Consider the following 14,571-nt stretch of genomic DNA (forward strand, 5'->3'; position numbering starts at 1 on the left):
TTTGTAATCCTGATCAGTTTAGCCTTATGAGCCCAATCATATAATGAGCTTAGGCATGTAAATAATCCTGTGCCAAATTCAGTATTTAGAGAAATGCTTGAATGCTCTTTTTGAATAGGGATGAATATTTTTCTGTTGTTATTATTATTAATATAATTTTCCATTCTCATTTTCTATTACTATTTTATATCATTATTCCCTCTGATTGTTAGAAAATAATTTTTAGGATGAAGTTCTTCCTGACTTGCATAGCAATTATATTAGAGTGTGCAATATTCACCAAGGGCAGCAAAGATGTGTCCAGGTTGATTTAGGTATTAGGTTAACCAGGGGTCTGTTTTATATTTGCACTACATTAAAAAAAAATCTAAAGTCATACCCTGAAATAAGTAAAATCCTTTTAGATCAGAACAGTGCATGAGATGAGAATGTACTTCAAAGCTCATAGGAGTATCCCTTGCTAATTAACTCATGTGATATGTTAATTAGTTCACATGTGTTTGGTTTCAGATACAATAGAAAAATTGTGTTCTGTTTGCCATTCTATAAGAGGTTGTTATTGCCATGGTCTGCCAAAACTCTACCCCAAAATTCAATCTATTTTCTTTACATAAAATGGTTTATAAATGTTTTTCCTAATTACAAATTAAATGTGCCTGGTAAAAATTTTGAAAATTTATCAAAACAATAATTTGTACATAGCTAACTACTAAAAAAAGCTAATTAAGAATATGCAAATGTAGAAAATAATTAACTAATTCCAACTGAAATCTCCAGCAACATTAATGCAAAACTAATTACTTGTATTCAAAACTACTGTCTATGTAATTTTTTATTTTAAGCTCATCATTGCAGTATCTGCTACTGACACATTTCCTTTTAAAAAGTGGGAATATTCATTCTGTTTTCTTGCCACTGTGAAGAATTAAACTGAGGTGTTAACATTACAATGTGGTTTGCAGTGAAAAACGAGCTGGCACTAATGAGAGACTCGTCAGAAACATCCTCCATGTGCTGACTCACACAGTAGTACACTCACACAATTTAGCAATAAAAACTAACTTTAAACTTAGCGTATCTGTGAACCTAATATTTTCCTCTTGTATGTATATATGAAAGTCATTCAAACAGCAGAATCTGAAGTGAAGCCGTTTCAATGCAAATTGGACCATTTGTGGCCCACACATCCTTTCTGTCACTTAATATTGTTTGATTCAACAATTGCCTAGTACTGGCATGCCAAGAAAATGTTTCCCTCACCTTTTCTCAAATGCAGAAAAGATGTTCCCAAGGCAGCACTCATCTCCTGAGTGCCGTGTGACTCTCATTTTCAGACCACATTCAGGAGTGCAGGAGACATTGTACAGGTAACTTTTTTCAAAAGCATTATCTGTTTGAAACTGTTTAAGGATTTAGAGATAAATCTACTGAAAGTTATGAGTTCTAAGGAAGACAGAATAAAAGCCTTAGCTTTTTTTATCCAGGCTGCATGCTCACTGAAAAGCATGACAAAAAATCCTCAAGAATTCAGTATTTGCACACAGATGAAAAGCAAACTAAAAAAAAAAAAATCAGCAAAAATAACCTCTGCACTGCAAAGTACTGAGTCTGAATTTGGATTCACATGAAAAACAGCAGTAAATTGTTGATGTTCCATTATAGCTAAAGAAATCATGACTTTTCAAGTAGAAAGCTGAGTACATGTCCTTATTTACTTTACTTTGCACTCAGTGTTTTATTTTGCACTTATTTTTACCTTGCATATGGCAAATAACCAAAATTAAAGAAAGGGTTTAAAAATGTGCATATAACATCTACATCATAAAAAAGACAATTTAATTAGGTCCTAAAACCTGACATTTTAATTTGGTCCTATGTCTTTTGAAACTTACTCACACAGCTGTGCTGGTTGAGTTATAATCTATGGACCAGAAGTGCAACCTCACATGCACCTTCACACTTTTATGAGAAGTAAGTAGCTGAGGTAGATATAAAAAAACCATAAAAATCAGACCAGTGTTTAAAGCAAATAGAATTTGGTATGTACTGTTATTTGAACTGCAATTACTACAGATGGATGTATCTGAATTTCATTGTTGTCAGATCAAGTAGGTGCTTTTAAATACATTTTTATTGCAATGTGCTACCATCAAACCATGTTTACAGTAAATAGAGCTCATGAGCTGATGATTTTGGAGAAAAGAGCCTTTACAATATGAAAAGTTTTAAGTCAATAAGTGCTCATTTTCAAGGACACAATTATATATTTGTGGGATATGGATTTGTTAAAGGCTTACTGCTCTTTGATGAGCATTTTTTGTACACTTATGTTTGCTGTATTATTGTCTTCGTCATCCATGGAGCGCATGATCCTGTTTCCTGACTGTAAAGTAAAGCTTCACAGGTTGGCACTGCAAATATTTTGCTCATGAATCACAGGCATTCAGTCACAGAAAACCATAGAACTGCTATTACCCAAATGCTAATATAAAATAAATGTTTGTATTACACAGTCATTACCACAGCAAGCAGCACACAAACATGCTTAATTTGAATGAAGCAACACCTCCAGGCTATCCTCCTTTTTTCTGCCTTTCCTCTTCAAATACAAAGATCTCTGGTGCAGAATAGGTCTCCATTTATATTTATATATCACCTGTAACAGTGAATTTTAGTTAAGTCTAATGGAAATTGCCATTAAAGTCAACACCTGGGAGCATGAAATAAAGTGATCACCTATGCTGTTAGGGAGCATCACCTCAGGTTTATCAGAGCTTGCTCTAAAGTCCATTTAAGTAAATGGGATAACTCATATTGATTTTAATGGGCCTTGCATCAGACCCTTGAAAACCAACAACCTGTCTGATACATTTGCATAAGTAATTTGCCTAGTGAATGTAATAAAAACAGTGGACCTATTAACTGTAGCTTAAAGAGGTCAAAAATAACTCCCTCCCATAGATTTCATTAGAAAAGAGTATAAATTAATTACGGGCCCAATCCAGTGCATTAATTAATTTGAAATAAATGTCAGTCCTCAATTTCAGTTCCATAAACATTGGATCAGGGCATGAAATCAGCCCATTCAAGGTGGCTGCAAGGAAGCAAACATGTTACAAACATTAATTGGACTGAAACTATACAAATACTTTAACAATCTTTCCATGTGTTTTTATCTGTTACAATAAAGCTCCTGCGGTTTATTTCCAAGCTTGTAAAAAGACAAAAAAATAAGGGGCCGGGGGGGGGCGGGGAATGAGTCTGGCCAATTAAATGTTCAATCCTCTTCCCTTCATGAGAAGACAGAGATATGGGGCAGGGTGCTGGAAAGGATCCTGGAGACCCCATGACAAAGCCAGAATTAAAAAAGGCAGAACATGGCCCAATGACTTCAGATTTCTGTATGTCTGCGCAGAATTTATTTTAAATGGTTACAGTTTGCTAACATACAAACATAATAGAAAAACAGGTTTACTGCCAGTAAAGTCAAGCTATGATTTAGTCTTCACTCAGAGAACTAATTCTGGCAGGAACACACTACCTGTGACAGGAATATGGCAACGTTTGCCATATTTCTGCTAAGAATATTCTGACGATTGCTAGCTATACCTGCTAATGTCATGGATTTGTTGTTTTGTTTATTTATTAGGAGCAATGACAAACTGGAGAAGCTGTGAAATTTTAGTCTTTGACAAAATGAAGTGGATACAATTTCTGAGATAAATGTGAGCTGAAGAATTACTCCTATTGAGGAGATGAGTAGGTTTTACACAAGGAAGAGTTTGAAAATTTTCTGCTCTTTAATATAGCATCATGAAACCATTTCATTCCAAATATTATTTCTCTCCTTCCCTCCAAGGAAATATGTTGATTTATATGAATGAAGTTAGCAAGGAAAAGTATAATCTGTGTGATTTGAAAGTTTTCTGCTGTAAACAGATGGGGTTTGGAGGTTCAATATTAATGAAAGTATTTTAATACACTATTAATAAATCGGAAGAATTTTAATTTCCCAAAAGGCATGAGCTTGCTTCAGAAGATTTCAGTATTCTGGACAAGTTATAAGAAGGCAGAGAGTAACTGAAAGTTTTGGACAAAGATAGTATAATTATTAAGTTAAACACACAACATAATTGCATTTAGGGATTGCCAATAACTATCCTAGTTTATACAGTGCAATTATCTTATCCTAAAATTATTCCCAGTTCCTTTTCTGTGAAATCCACAAAAAGTTTTGGCTTTTGACACTGGCTAGGTCTGTGCACTGGAAGGTACAAGAACAGGCTGAAGAAGCTCTCTAAGGTACTATGTTTGGATCACAATTTTTAGTCTTTAAATATGCATAAATGCCTTATCTCTGCCAAGCAACATGGACCTAAAGCATATAGTGATTGGTTTCAGGGAAATGCTAATTGACTAAAGAACCTATTCACAAATTTCCCTGATATCTCCAGTCCTCTATTACTACTCATTCTGCTTTTCTCTTCCTCTCCTTTGTTTCTGTGAGCAGTCTCCCCCTACAACTTCTCTCATGAATCATCTCCTGCCCTTGAGGAAAGTAACTCCATGAGTTTCTTCTTTCTCCCTCCCTGTGAAAGAAACTCCATGTGAGAGAGATTTCTGCTTCACTGCAAGCATGAGCAGACAAGCTAACAGTGATTCCCCTGGCTCTGCAACATAAAGAAATCAGAAGTTAAGTCTCCTCTACAGAGTTTTTCCCCATGATCTAACACTATAGTATTAGCAGTTCAGGCAGTTAACCCTTCCAGTATTTCCAGCTCTTGGGCTCTGGGAGTTTCAGAGAAGGATCATAGACTGTCTAAGGTTTTGTCAGATGAGTCCTGTTCTGCTGCAGAATTTTCTGTGTTGTTTCATGCTTGGGCACACATGGGCACACTTTCACACACACAGACACACAGGTTCACACACATGGACATACATATGGACACATGGACACATACACCTGCTCACCCCTCAACAAGATTCTCTCTGCACTACACAGCTATTTTTTTGCACAAAGCTCAAAGAAACACCGGCTCTACCTTTTGGGTTGTTGTCTCTTAATTAGATAAAAAATGTCATTTATGCTTTTCTTTTTGTGAAATGGGGTCTACTACAAGTGCTGGAGAGCATATAAAATCTTTTGCAAATGGCTGTCTTCTGAGCTGTTTAATTTGACAATCTCGCCTGTTATGCTTCTGTCATGGGTAACCCTGACTGTCATTGTAGTTCATATTGATCTCTTATTGTCTCTTTAAACCCCAGCACATCCAGAACCAGAATTGTGGGGTAGGTGGGACATACTGGTCCCTTTAGAAGGCCAGGGCGCCCAAGCTGACTCCCTTCTTTGCTTGGTGGAGTTTGCTGAAGATGGATGCTGCCCTTTCGAAAGGGCTGCTTTGGTTTCTGGGCTTGCCACTGTAGCAACTTGGAAGAGCAGCATTTTGCAATTAGAAACCATCTTTAGAGTGAATCTAGCAAATTCCATAGGCAGTGAAGCTTGAGCTGGTCCCATGGGGCTGGCTCACCCTGTGTCAGCACCTGACACAGTGGACACAGCAGTGGGTCAGGACATGAGCACCAGCAGAGTGCAGTGGACGGCAGGAGGAAGCAGAGGGTGGCAGAGCTGACCCCACACATGCTGGCAGTTCTTCATCTGCCACTAGGGCAGCTCTGTAAGCTGCCACCTTCCCAGGAAGGTTCTTTTTGGGCATCACCATTTCTCCCTTGGCCTCCCAGACCATGGGCCACCTGGGGAGCATCATCTTGGGAAGAGAGCTGGCACCATTTTCCCTCTGTCTTTCAAGATACACAGGAACCATCTTGGGAAGGGTATTTCTGGCATTTTGGGTCTCTCTTTGCTCCTGTGGTATTCCTGAGATTTAGCAACTTTGTATCTAGTGGTTATTTATTGGGGTTTTTTTTTGCCTTTTGCTATTCCACTTGTAGGTAAATGGTATTTTTTCACTTATATCTACTAATGTTCATTCCTTATTTGTGGAAAGGGATTGGTTAAGATTAAGGGGATATAACTCATTTTAGAGTCTACTATTTAAATTGTCCTAATTCAAGACAGCTTGTCTCTAGTCTGTCATTTTAGGGTCTGCACAGGAGAATAATTTTGGCCATTTCATATTTTGCTTTTTAGGTCAATCCAGGAATTTTTTTATTTTTTTGAGTCTGATAATGGTTTGGACATTTCCAAACTACTAATCAAAATTACAGAAGCACTTTTTTTTTTATTCCATCTTCTTTTTACTTGTCAAGTAGATGACATTTTGCAATAAGAAGTAGTTATGAAGGTAGTTATCAAATACTTTTCAAATATTTGGACACCATAGCTATATGTTGTTTAGAAAAACTCTTCATTAAGATAAGAAATTTTGCAGTCAAAGATACATCTGAAAAATGTACACAGAGAACCAAAAATACTCAATTATGTCTCATCTCTGTGTTGGAAAAAGAAAAGAGAGCTCTGAGAAAAATAGTATTCAATAATGTGGTTAAAGATTATGTCTTTACATATAAACACACAGACTGATTTGAAGCAAATGGAAATCTGTGGCAGGAAAAGCAGCAGAGGTTTATAAACAATTAGGACTTGAAGAGTGTGTTTCATGAAGTGGGGATAAAATAGGTAGGAAAAATCTCAATATGTGGTTGAGCACTGGAACAGCTCCCAAGGGCAGTGGTGACAGCACCAGCCTGACAGAGCCCAAGGAGCATTTGGGCAATGCTGTTGGGCACATTGGGGATGGTTGGGGATGTTCTCTTGGGGACTCTTGGGGATGGTTCTGTGCAGAACAAGGAACTGAACTCAACAATCCTTGTGGCTTCCTTCCTACTCAGGATATTCTGTCATTCTATGAATATATATTGTGAGAAACAAATTATAACTAGGTAAGACGTTATGACATTAGTATTTACACACATATGTACTTTTGCTCTATGGTTTCTTATCTAAAATCACTAGGAGATTCACTTCTAAGAAATGCTATTCCCATTTTTTTTCCTGAAAATTAGATACCTTCAAGATACCACATATCATCTAAAATTATAGTATTTTAGACTAATACTGATTTTGAAAACCTTGACTCATTATCAGGTGATTATCTACATAGATTTTTATTTTACCACTTTCTCTCTTTCCACTATCTAGCTATTCAGAAATTGTTTTCAAAGTCACTATTCTTTTACTAAGTTATTAAATGAAAAAGTATTAGATTCTATCTTCATTCTGCTATGTTCAAATTATAAACAGTCATAAATAGAGTTTAAATGAGATGCCAGTTATAATGTTCATTTCTTTCCACCTTGAACAAAGAGAATGGCCTATAGCTCTGGTCCTTTGGGACACCTTCCTTCTCATCTTGATGCTTGAAACTGTACCTATCACAAATTTTTGGTATGACTGCATAAATTCTGCTATTGTTTGGAAGTCAATGTAAATTATTTCACTCTGAAGGAACTTCAGAAGTGGGTCTATAGCATGCATCTATTGTGAGATTTGAAAATGCTTTATGGAGATATCTTAAGAAAAGCCTGCCCACCACACAAAAGAGTGAATCACCAAGGCTGAAATAAAGATTTCATATTTTTCAAGGCCTAAATGAGAAAGCACTAAAGCTTTTCTATTCATGAATGTAAGACTAGATTCATATAAGCAGCAGCAGCATATAATTTAATTTCTGAATATTAAAAATTTCCCTGATGTTAAAAGGAGAACAGATAAGTTCAAAGGGAAAGAAAGAACTTGAGGATCATTATTCCAAGACTACACATGGCTCAGGAAGACTGAATTACAAATGGCTGCCAATGGGAAATGTATTGGGGGTAAAACAGTAAGCATAGTTCCCCTTTTCTTATACTCTTTCCCTGACATCCAGAACTGTTGAGACAGTTTATATTTCTAGATGTACTTTTTCTTGCTGTGGCTGACCAGAAATTCTGAGTATATCTATCTTAAATTTGATTGAATAAAATTTCCTTTGTCACACAGTTTTTGGAATATAATTTCTTCTAGAAAACTAAGGAAAGGTGATCTAAAGGGATGGATGTTGCTATGTCTCATTCTCTATGATTTCTTATGATGGTTCAAATAAATTCCAAATTAACTTCTTCGAGATTAGGTTTTAGGGTACTGGGATGCCTTTGTACACATTTTTAAAAATACCCTTGGGCTTAAATGTAAAGCTAAAACCTGTCTTATAATTCACAGATTCTGATTTGTTTCTTCTATTTGTTTTTTCACAGCAAGTGAAAGCTTCCCCAGTATAAGGATTATGCACAACCTTTACAGAAGGTTTAGTTTGTGCTTTGCTACACAGCAATGGGGAGACTTGGAAGAATTATGATATTTCAAAGCAAATGTTTCACCTAAGTGAGAGCTGCCAACAATCACTGAAAATTTTACTGTACTTCAGGTCCTAAGAGGTAAATCTGACCCTTTTGTTGGTAACCTGTGTGGTGAAGTCAAGAATTATGACAAGATCAGAAAAAAGCCTCAACCCATAGCATCTGGGAAATGGCACTTCCTATATTCACAATTCCACCACGGTGATATGACACGGTGTTAGAGATTCCATGTCCTGTCTGTGCTGAATGTTTTGCACTATTTGAATTGCCCTTTTATCTCCAGTGTATCCTTACATAATAATATGTTCTACTGGAGACAAATCTTTCAGGTGAAAGGAAAGCTGCAGGGGGATGTGGTGGGAAATTTATAACAATGACAGTCCTTTCTCATGTGATAAGTTTATAGGGTAAAGAGACATTCTTTGAAAAATATTTTATAAAGAAAGGAATATATGAAAAAAAACTCAGAAGTAAAAAGGATTTCAAAGTAAAATGATCAAAGTTGATAAAAAGTGGTTCACAAAACAGAAGAAAAGAAAGAAAATACTTCAGATACTGTGACCAGCTACGGGAAATAAACTATGCAGCAAAAATAAACTAAAAACAGTAATTAAGAAAGAGAGAATGATAAGGAAAGGTGAAGTAGAAGAATAGACACAGAAGCACATCCAGATTAATTTTATTCAAATTAATTATTTCAGTGAGCAATATTAATACTGAACTGGTGATAAGCATGACTGATGGTGAAAAAGCAAATACTGTTTTCTCAAATACACTGGAGCCTCAGGCACCACATGATATTTGCACTTGTCTTTATACCCAAAATTCATCCCAGATATTAATTTCGAAGTATCAACACTATTCTTTTTGAATAAACCAAAATTACTTTGGCAATTAGTTAAAACAGTACAATTTAGAGGTATAAATTCCCAAAGACTTGCAGCTAAATAGGGCCTAGCAGGTAACTTGACTGCATAAAAGAGCTGGAGCATCATTCAGTGCTGACTTTATACTGAGATTTACCTTCTTCCACTAGATCTCCACAAGCACAAATATTTCACTTGGGTGATCTCTGGAAGACATAACAAAATATATTTACTATTTATTTGTTTCTCGAGAATCCTGCTCCAATATGTAGAAGTGCCATTTAACTGAATTACAGCAAATTTTTCCATCTGGTTTATTTCTCTAGAATGAGTGGGAAAATATAGTATTCTGATTTTTATAAGCAGAATAGAGTTTTCTTATTAGGCATCTTTGGATTAATGCTAGGATATAAATTAGGTGTAGCAATAATTTTTAGAATTTCTGTAATGCCTCCTATTTCAGCTCAACTAGAAAATACTATGAGAAAGACATTAATGAAGTTAAAATCCGATTCAATACCTTGAAATTTTTGTTCCATCTGAAACAAGAAATCGAAATGTTTTGTAACTTATATTTTGAAAAAATTAAGACATAATAAATTTTTGTGTTTTTTTTTAAATCAAGCTGTTATTTACAAATTTGAAGAAGATAGTTACAACCAATTAACAATTAAATTCTTTGGTCCCTAGGATGTAAAATAAGATCTTCACATAACTTCATTAGCAGAAAGTTATGAACCTTGAAAAGTGGTACGAATATATCTCATTTAGCAGCTAATTCTGAACTACATCCAGTGCCACTGGCAGCTCCCTCTGCATTAGCATCAGCTGAAAGCTACTTCTGCAGTATCCTAGCTTGACCTAGCACTACCTTGACAACACCTTGCTTAAGTGTTCAGAAATATTCTTGGATATCTAAGAATTGTCATGGCTAATATGGACTGATTACTTAAAAACATAAAACCCACAACTGAATTAGAGCTGCTGGCAATGCTTTATTAGAGCTCCCAACCTGCTAAATTGTGATTGCCTCCATTCAGAACATGTTGCCGCTTGAAACTCAAAGTAATTAAAGGCAAGCTGAAATATAATAATACAGAGAGAGGAAAAGAGATCTGCAGTAGTACAACTATCTTCTCAAAAGAGGAACACTACACAAAACCTGCACTGCAGCTAATACACTTTTCTTTGAGCTAGGTCTTTGAATAAACATAATGAGCAACAATCAAAGCAGGACTGACAGTGGATTAGGTAAACTTTCCCACTGATTCTGTTACAGAAAAATGTTCTTGTTCAAATATCTACAGGACAGTGCTTTTATACTATTGGAAGGTAATATCTTCAAATTTTAGCATCTGAATATTTAAGCACCTCTCTAGCAACAACAGTTAGTAAAAAACAGCACCTCCTCCTAAGTAACTCTTTGTCAAGAACAGTATCAAAAATTCAGCGGTAGGTTCTTTTTTCTCCTAAATTGCTGTGGTTTATTGTATTACATGGATTTTATGTATTTCTCTTGCCTCTTCACAAGCTCTACCAGACAAGCAAGGATTATTAAGGTAGGGCTCTTCCAAGGACAGTATGAAGCCAATCTTAAGTAATAGCACCTAGATATAGTTTTTTGTCTGGAGAGAAGATTATCTATCAAGTTGCAATTTATGCATGTAGATAAGGCATGAGTTTTTGACTTATTCAACAAACTGTAAGTAACCAATATAGCTCTGACAAATTTTCTTCAGGCCAAATTTATGATATATCACATTTATAAGAGCAACAGATTGTAATACAAGTTAGATACTTCAAAGTATTCTACAACTGGAAAATCTTTGGAGAAAAATAATGTAATTAGAAAATGTTGCTCTATTGAAATGAATTTATTTCTGTAGTTGTGATTATTTCAGAATTACAGGTACTTAAAATATATAATTTGAAAATTTTCCTATTATGCTATACTATGCATGAAACTGCCTATGTAATCCTTAAGATATGGCTAAAAAAGGTGATTAACGTAATATGGGTAGAACAAATGCCTGTTTATGCACACAGTCTGCAGCTCATTGAATTACATTCCAAAATATTATTTGCCTGAGCCTATTTAGAGAAAATAAACAAAACTCTCATTGAGCTTGAGACTGAACAAATGTCACCCATGTGAACATATTATTTCACTTGAAGCTTTAATCAGCATGTGTTTAATTCCTCCAGAAGGTGCTTATCACAATGAAAATAATAATAGAAATAGTTTCTTGAACAGCATGGCAACCAGATCATACACAGGCTGTCCTATCTGAACAACAAGAGATGTATTAATAAAAAGAAAGCTTATCAAAGAAGATTTTTCTAACCTTCATATTGGCTTTTATTTAACAATAATAATTCCCAGTTGTCCCTTAGTCATTAATTTCTGCTGACATTTCTATCACAATCTGTATTTGCATGTATACTGTTCCTTTTCTTCTGATATGGTATCATATGCTACATTTCATTTTCAGAGTAAACCACTGCTTTTCTCACAGAAAAAACCAGGGCATTTTAAGACATTAGAATTATTTTTCTACATAGATCAAATACTTGTGTACCAGAAGTGAGATTTTAAGTACTCGAAGAAAATATTAGCGAGGGAAATGTGGTACACATTTGTATTTTATGAAGAGCTCAAAGATAAAAAAAACCTAACAACTTTCTTTGAAAATAATTGTGAACTACTTTGATACTCATAAAAGTCTTTGATCCCAAACTAATATCTTCTCTGACTTTTTTCATACAGGAGAAAACCAATATAGTGGAATGGCAGTAGATTCCTCTCAACTGTGGTTCAGCTCCTCCATGCCAGTAATATTCTAAATTTCTATAATTATTCGTATGTTCAACTTCTAGCTAAAACACAAAACTGTCATCTATAAACTATGAGAAAAAAAAAAAAGTCAGATTTTGTGACTGTGAAATACACTGAAATACAAAATGCCACAATTTTCCTTGCCCTCTGAAAAGAGAGCATGTATGATATATAGTTGTGTAATAGCATACCTCCATGAATGCATTCTGGGGTGAAAGAAATATCATCAAGAGCAAATTCTGTGGGTTGACTCCACCCCACTTCAGCTTCGAAGGCAACTCTGAAAAGGCTGTTACTGGAGAGAACTACACTTCCATACATCCATTTGTTTTCTTCATTTCTACTAGAAGACCACATAAGGATATCCATTCCATGTTCTTCAACTGTGTAGACCTGTTGATGACAGAACCCAAGAGATGCAAATGAATCAGCATTAGGGAACAGGAGGGCAGCTTGGGGGAGTAACACAGCCCAAGTGCAGCAGTGCACCTCCTGTTTGGGCAGTACTAACCCTCCTAGATGTGGTTCAGATCCACTTCATATTGGTGATGACTAAATGTTACTGAGTACTTTTGCTAATGGTAGTTCAGCTTCAAATATAAAGCTACTGTGAAAATAAAAAAAAAATAAAAAAACCAAAAAAACCCAGCTAACCCAATCACTAATTGCAAAATCTACAAAGAGTCTCAGTCTGACATACAGAAGATAATGAGTAAAGACTTAACCCCAAATTCATTTAGAAATTGAAGAAAGACTGAGTAGGATCTTGAGCTATCCTTTCATGTCTAAATGGTGACCTCTTTATGGTTAGACTGAGTGAAGATTTTAGAGGTATAAATAAAAGACTTGGCAACTAGGGATTTAAGTCTGTCATCTGGTACTAGCCATTTATAGTATGGAGTTTGAGACAGTCACAGAAAGTTATTGCAAACATATTTAGCAAATGTATGAATAAAAATACATAAATATTTAAATACTGAAAGCAAAAAGTATAGCAACGAATGAAGTCCCAATTAACCAACAACTAGTGAATTTATGCCAAGAACATGAAACTGGAAAATACAGAGGAAATTTGCTTTTCCCACTCAGGTGTTATAAAATCGTCATACAATCTGATCGGTTAAAAAAATGAAAAAGAACTGGAGAAAAGAAAGTAAGCATATTCTAACCATTCCTGATGATAATTATTTCTTTAAGGGACTGAATATTATTATCAATATCCATCCTCTTCTCATCACTTTCAGAAATATAATTCTCTTAAATTAATTTTCCAGTGACCTTTAGGTTCATGATGCCAACTGAATTCCCCAGCTTAATAAGGGAACAGAAACCCTAAGGCCCAAGAAAGTCATGAACTTGAACCCATGCTAATTATCTGTGTAATTCAGTAAGTTTAATTCTCCCAGTCCACCTTGTGGTACAAATAAGCTAAAAACCCAAATGGGACCCTAAATCCCACATAATTTGTAGAAATTGATGTGTTGATTAAAATATCTCTGATGCCTGAAAACTCTTGCAAGTTATTTTTATTTTGGAGTAAGGGAGCAAGAAAGAATACTGACCCAGAGTAACTCAAATCAGGACCAAATTTTGTCAAGCTTGATCTTTGGTTACAGGACTGTGTAACAGCAATATCTTGTCACTGTCCTCCTAAAAGCACACCTCTTGCAGGGCTAAAAGGACAGGTGTTGAGAAGAAATAGATGGTTCAACCCATAAAATAAAATTAAAAACTGTGTGTAAAAGTTTTTCACATTACCAGGCTTTGAGGTCTTAATAAGTTGAAACCCTTGATTAGAGAAACCTTTCATGTGAGGTTAGGACAATGTTAAAGACCTGTGTGTGTCTCTGGAACCATTCACTATTTCACCAATCATGAAATAAGATAATCTTGATGATCTGGAATTTTACAGCATATAACAATATTAGCATGGCTTTAGCTATAAGCAGTGATATTTACTTTTGGAAGGTAAATATTGAGGTAATATCCCTTTCAGTATATCTCATTGTTGAGTCTTACAGCTGCACAAATAGCTGTTGGGGAAGTGGGAAGAATCCAAAACATTTGAAGACAATGCTAGCATCTTTCTTACAGGATACTTAAAGATTGTCTCATTGTTTAAAGCCAGATTTTTTTTTTTCCAATTCTTTTGGTCAGGTTAGTAGGAGAATTTTCTCATACTGAAAGTTTCAAGGCACAATAATTGTTTGAACAGGTCTGTCTATGTACAAAGAAATTTCATTGTGTCCATTCAAAGTCTGGTCTCAGGTGCAGCAAGGACCCACTCTGTGCACATTCAGATCAACCCTGCAGCTCAAGCTCAGTACCAACAATAAACCAGTCAGGAATCCTGCTGTGTCCTCACTGGCCAGTGGGCCTGGAATGGCAGCAGGTCAAACTGGGTCCTAAGTATGACATTTTGATGACATCAGCTCCTGTTCACATGGATGCAAAGTCATCTTACATGCTTTGTCTTTCTTTCCTTTGAGATTTAACTTACCATAGAGTAAGGGT

At 35.5% G+C, this 14,571-nt stretch overlaps 1 protein-coding gene across 1 annotated transcript in view; it reads right to left on the minus strand.

Annotated features, from left to right (window-relative positions):
• The window catches only part of MALRD1 (MAM and LDL receptor class A domain containing 1), a 234,685-nt gene that overhangs the window by 52,997 nt on the left and 167,117 nt on the right, over positions 1-14,571 (minus strand). The window contains exon 32 of the mRNA XM_036396321.1: positions 12,249-12,450. Within this exon, the coding sequence (XP_036252214.1) occupies positions 12,249-12,450 (202 nt within the window). The remainder of the gene's footprint in view (positions 1-12,248; positions 12,451-14,571) is intronic.

The sequence above is a fragment of the Molothrus ater genome, chromosome 1 (assembly GCF_012460135.2).
Source record: "Molothrus ater isolate BHLD 08-10-18 breed brown headed cowbird chromosome 1, BPBGC_Mater_1.1, whole genome shotgun sequence".
NCBI classification, from domain to species: Eukaryota; Metazoa; Chordata; class Aves; order Passeriformes; family Icteridae; genus Molothrus; species Molothrus ater.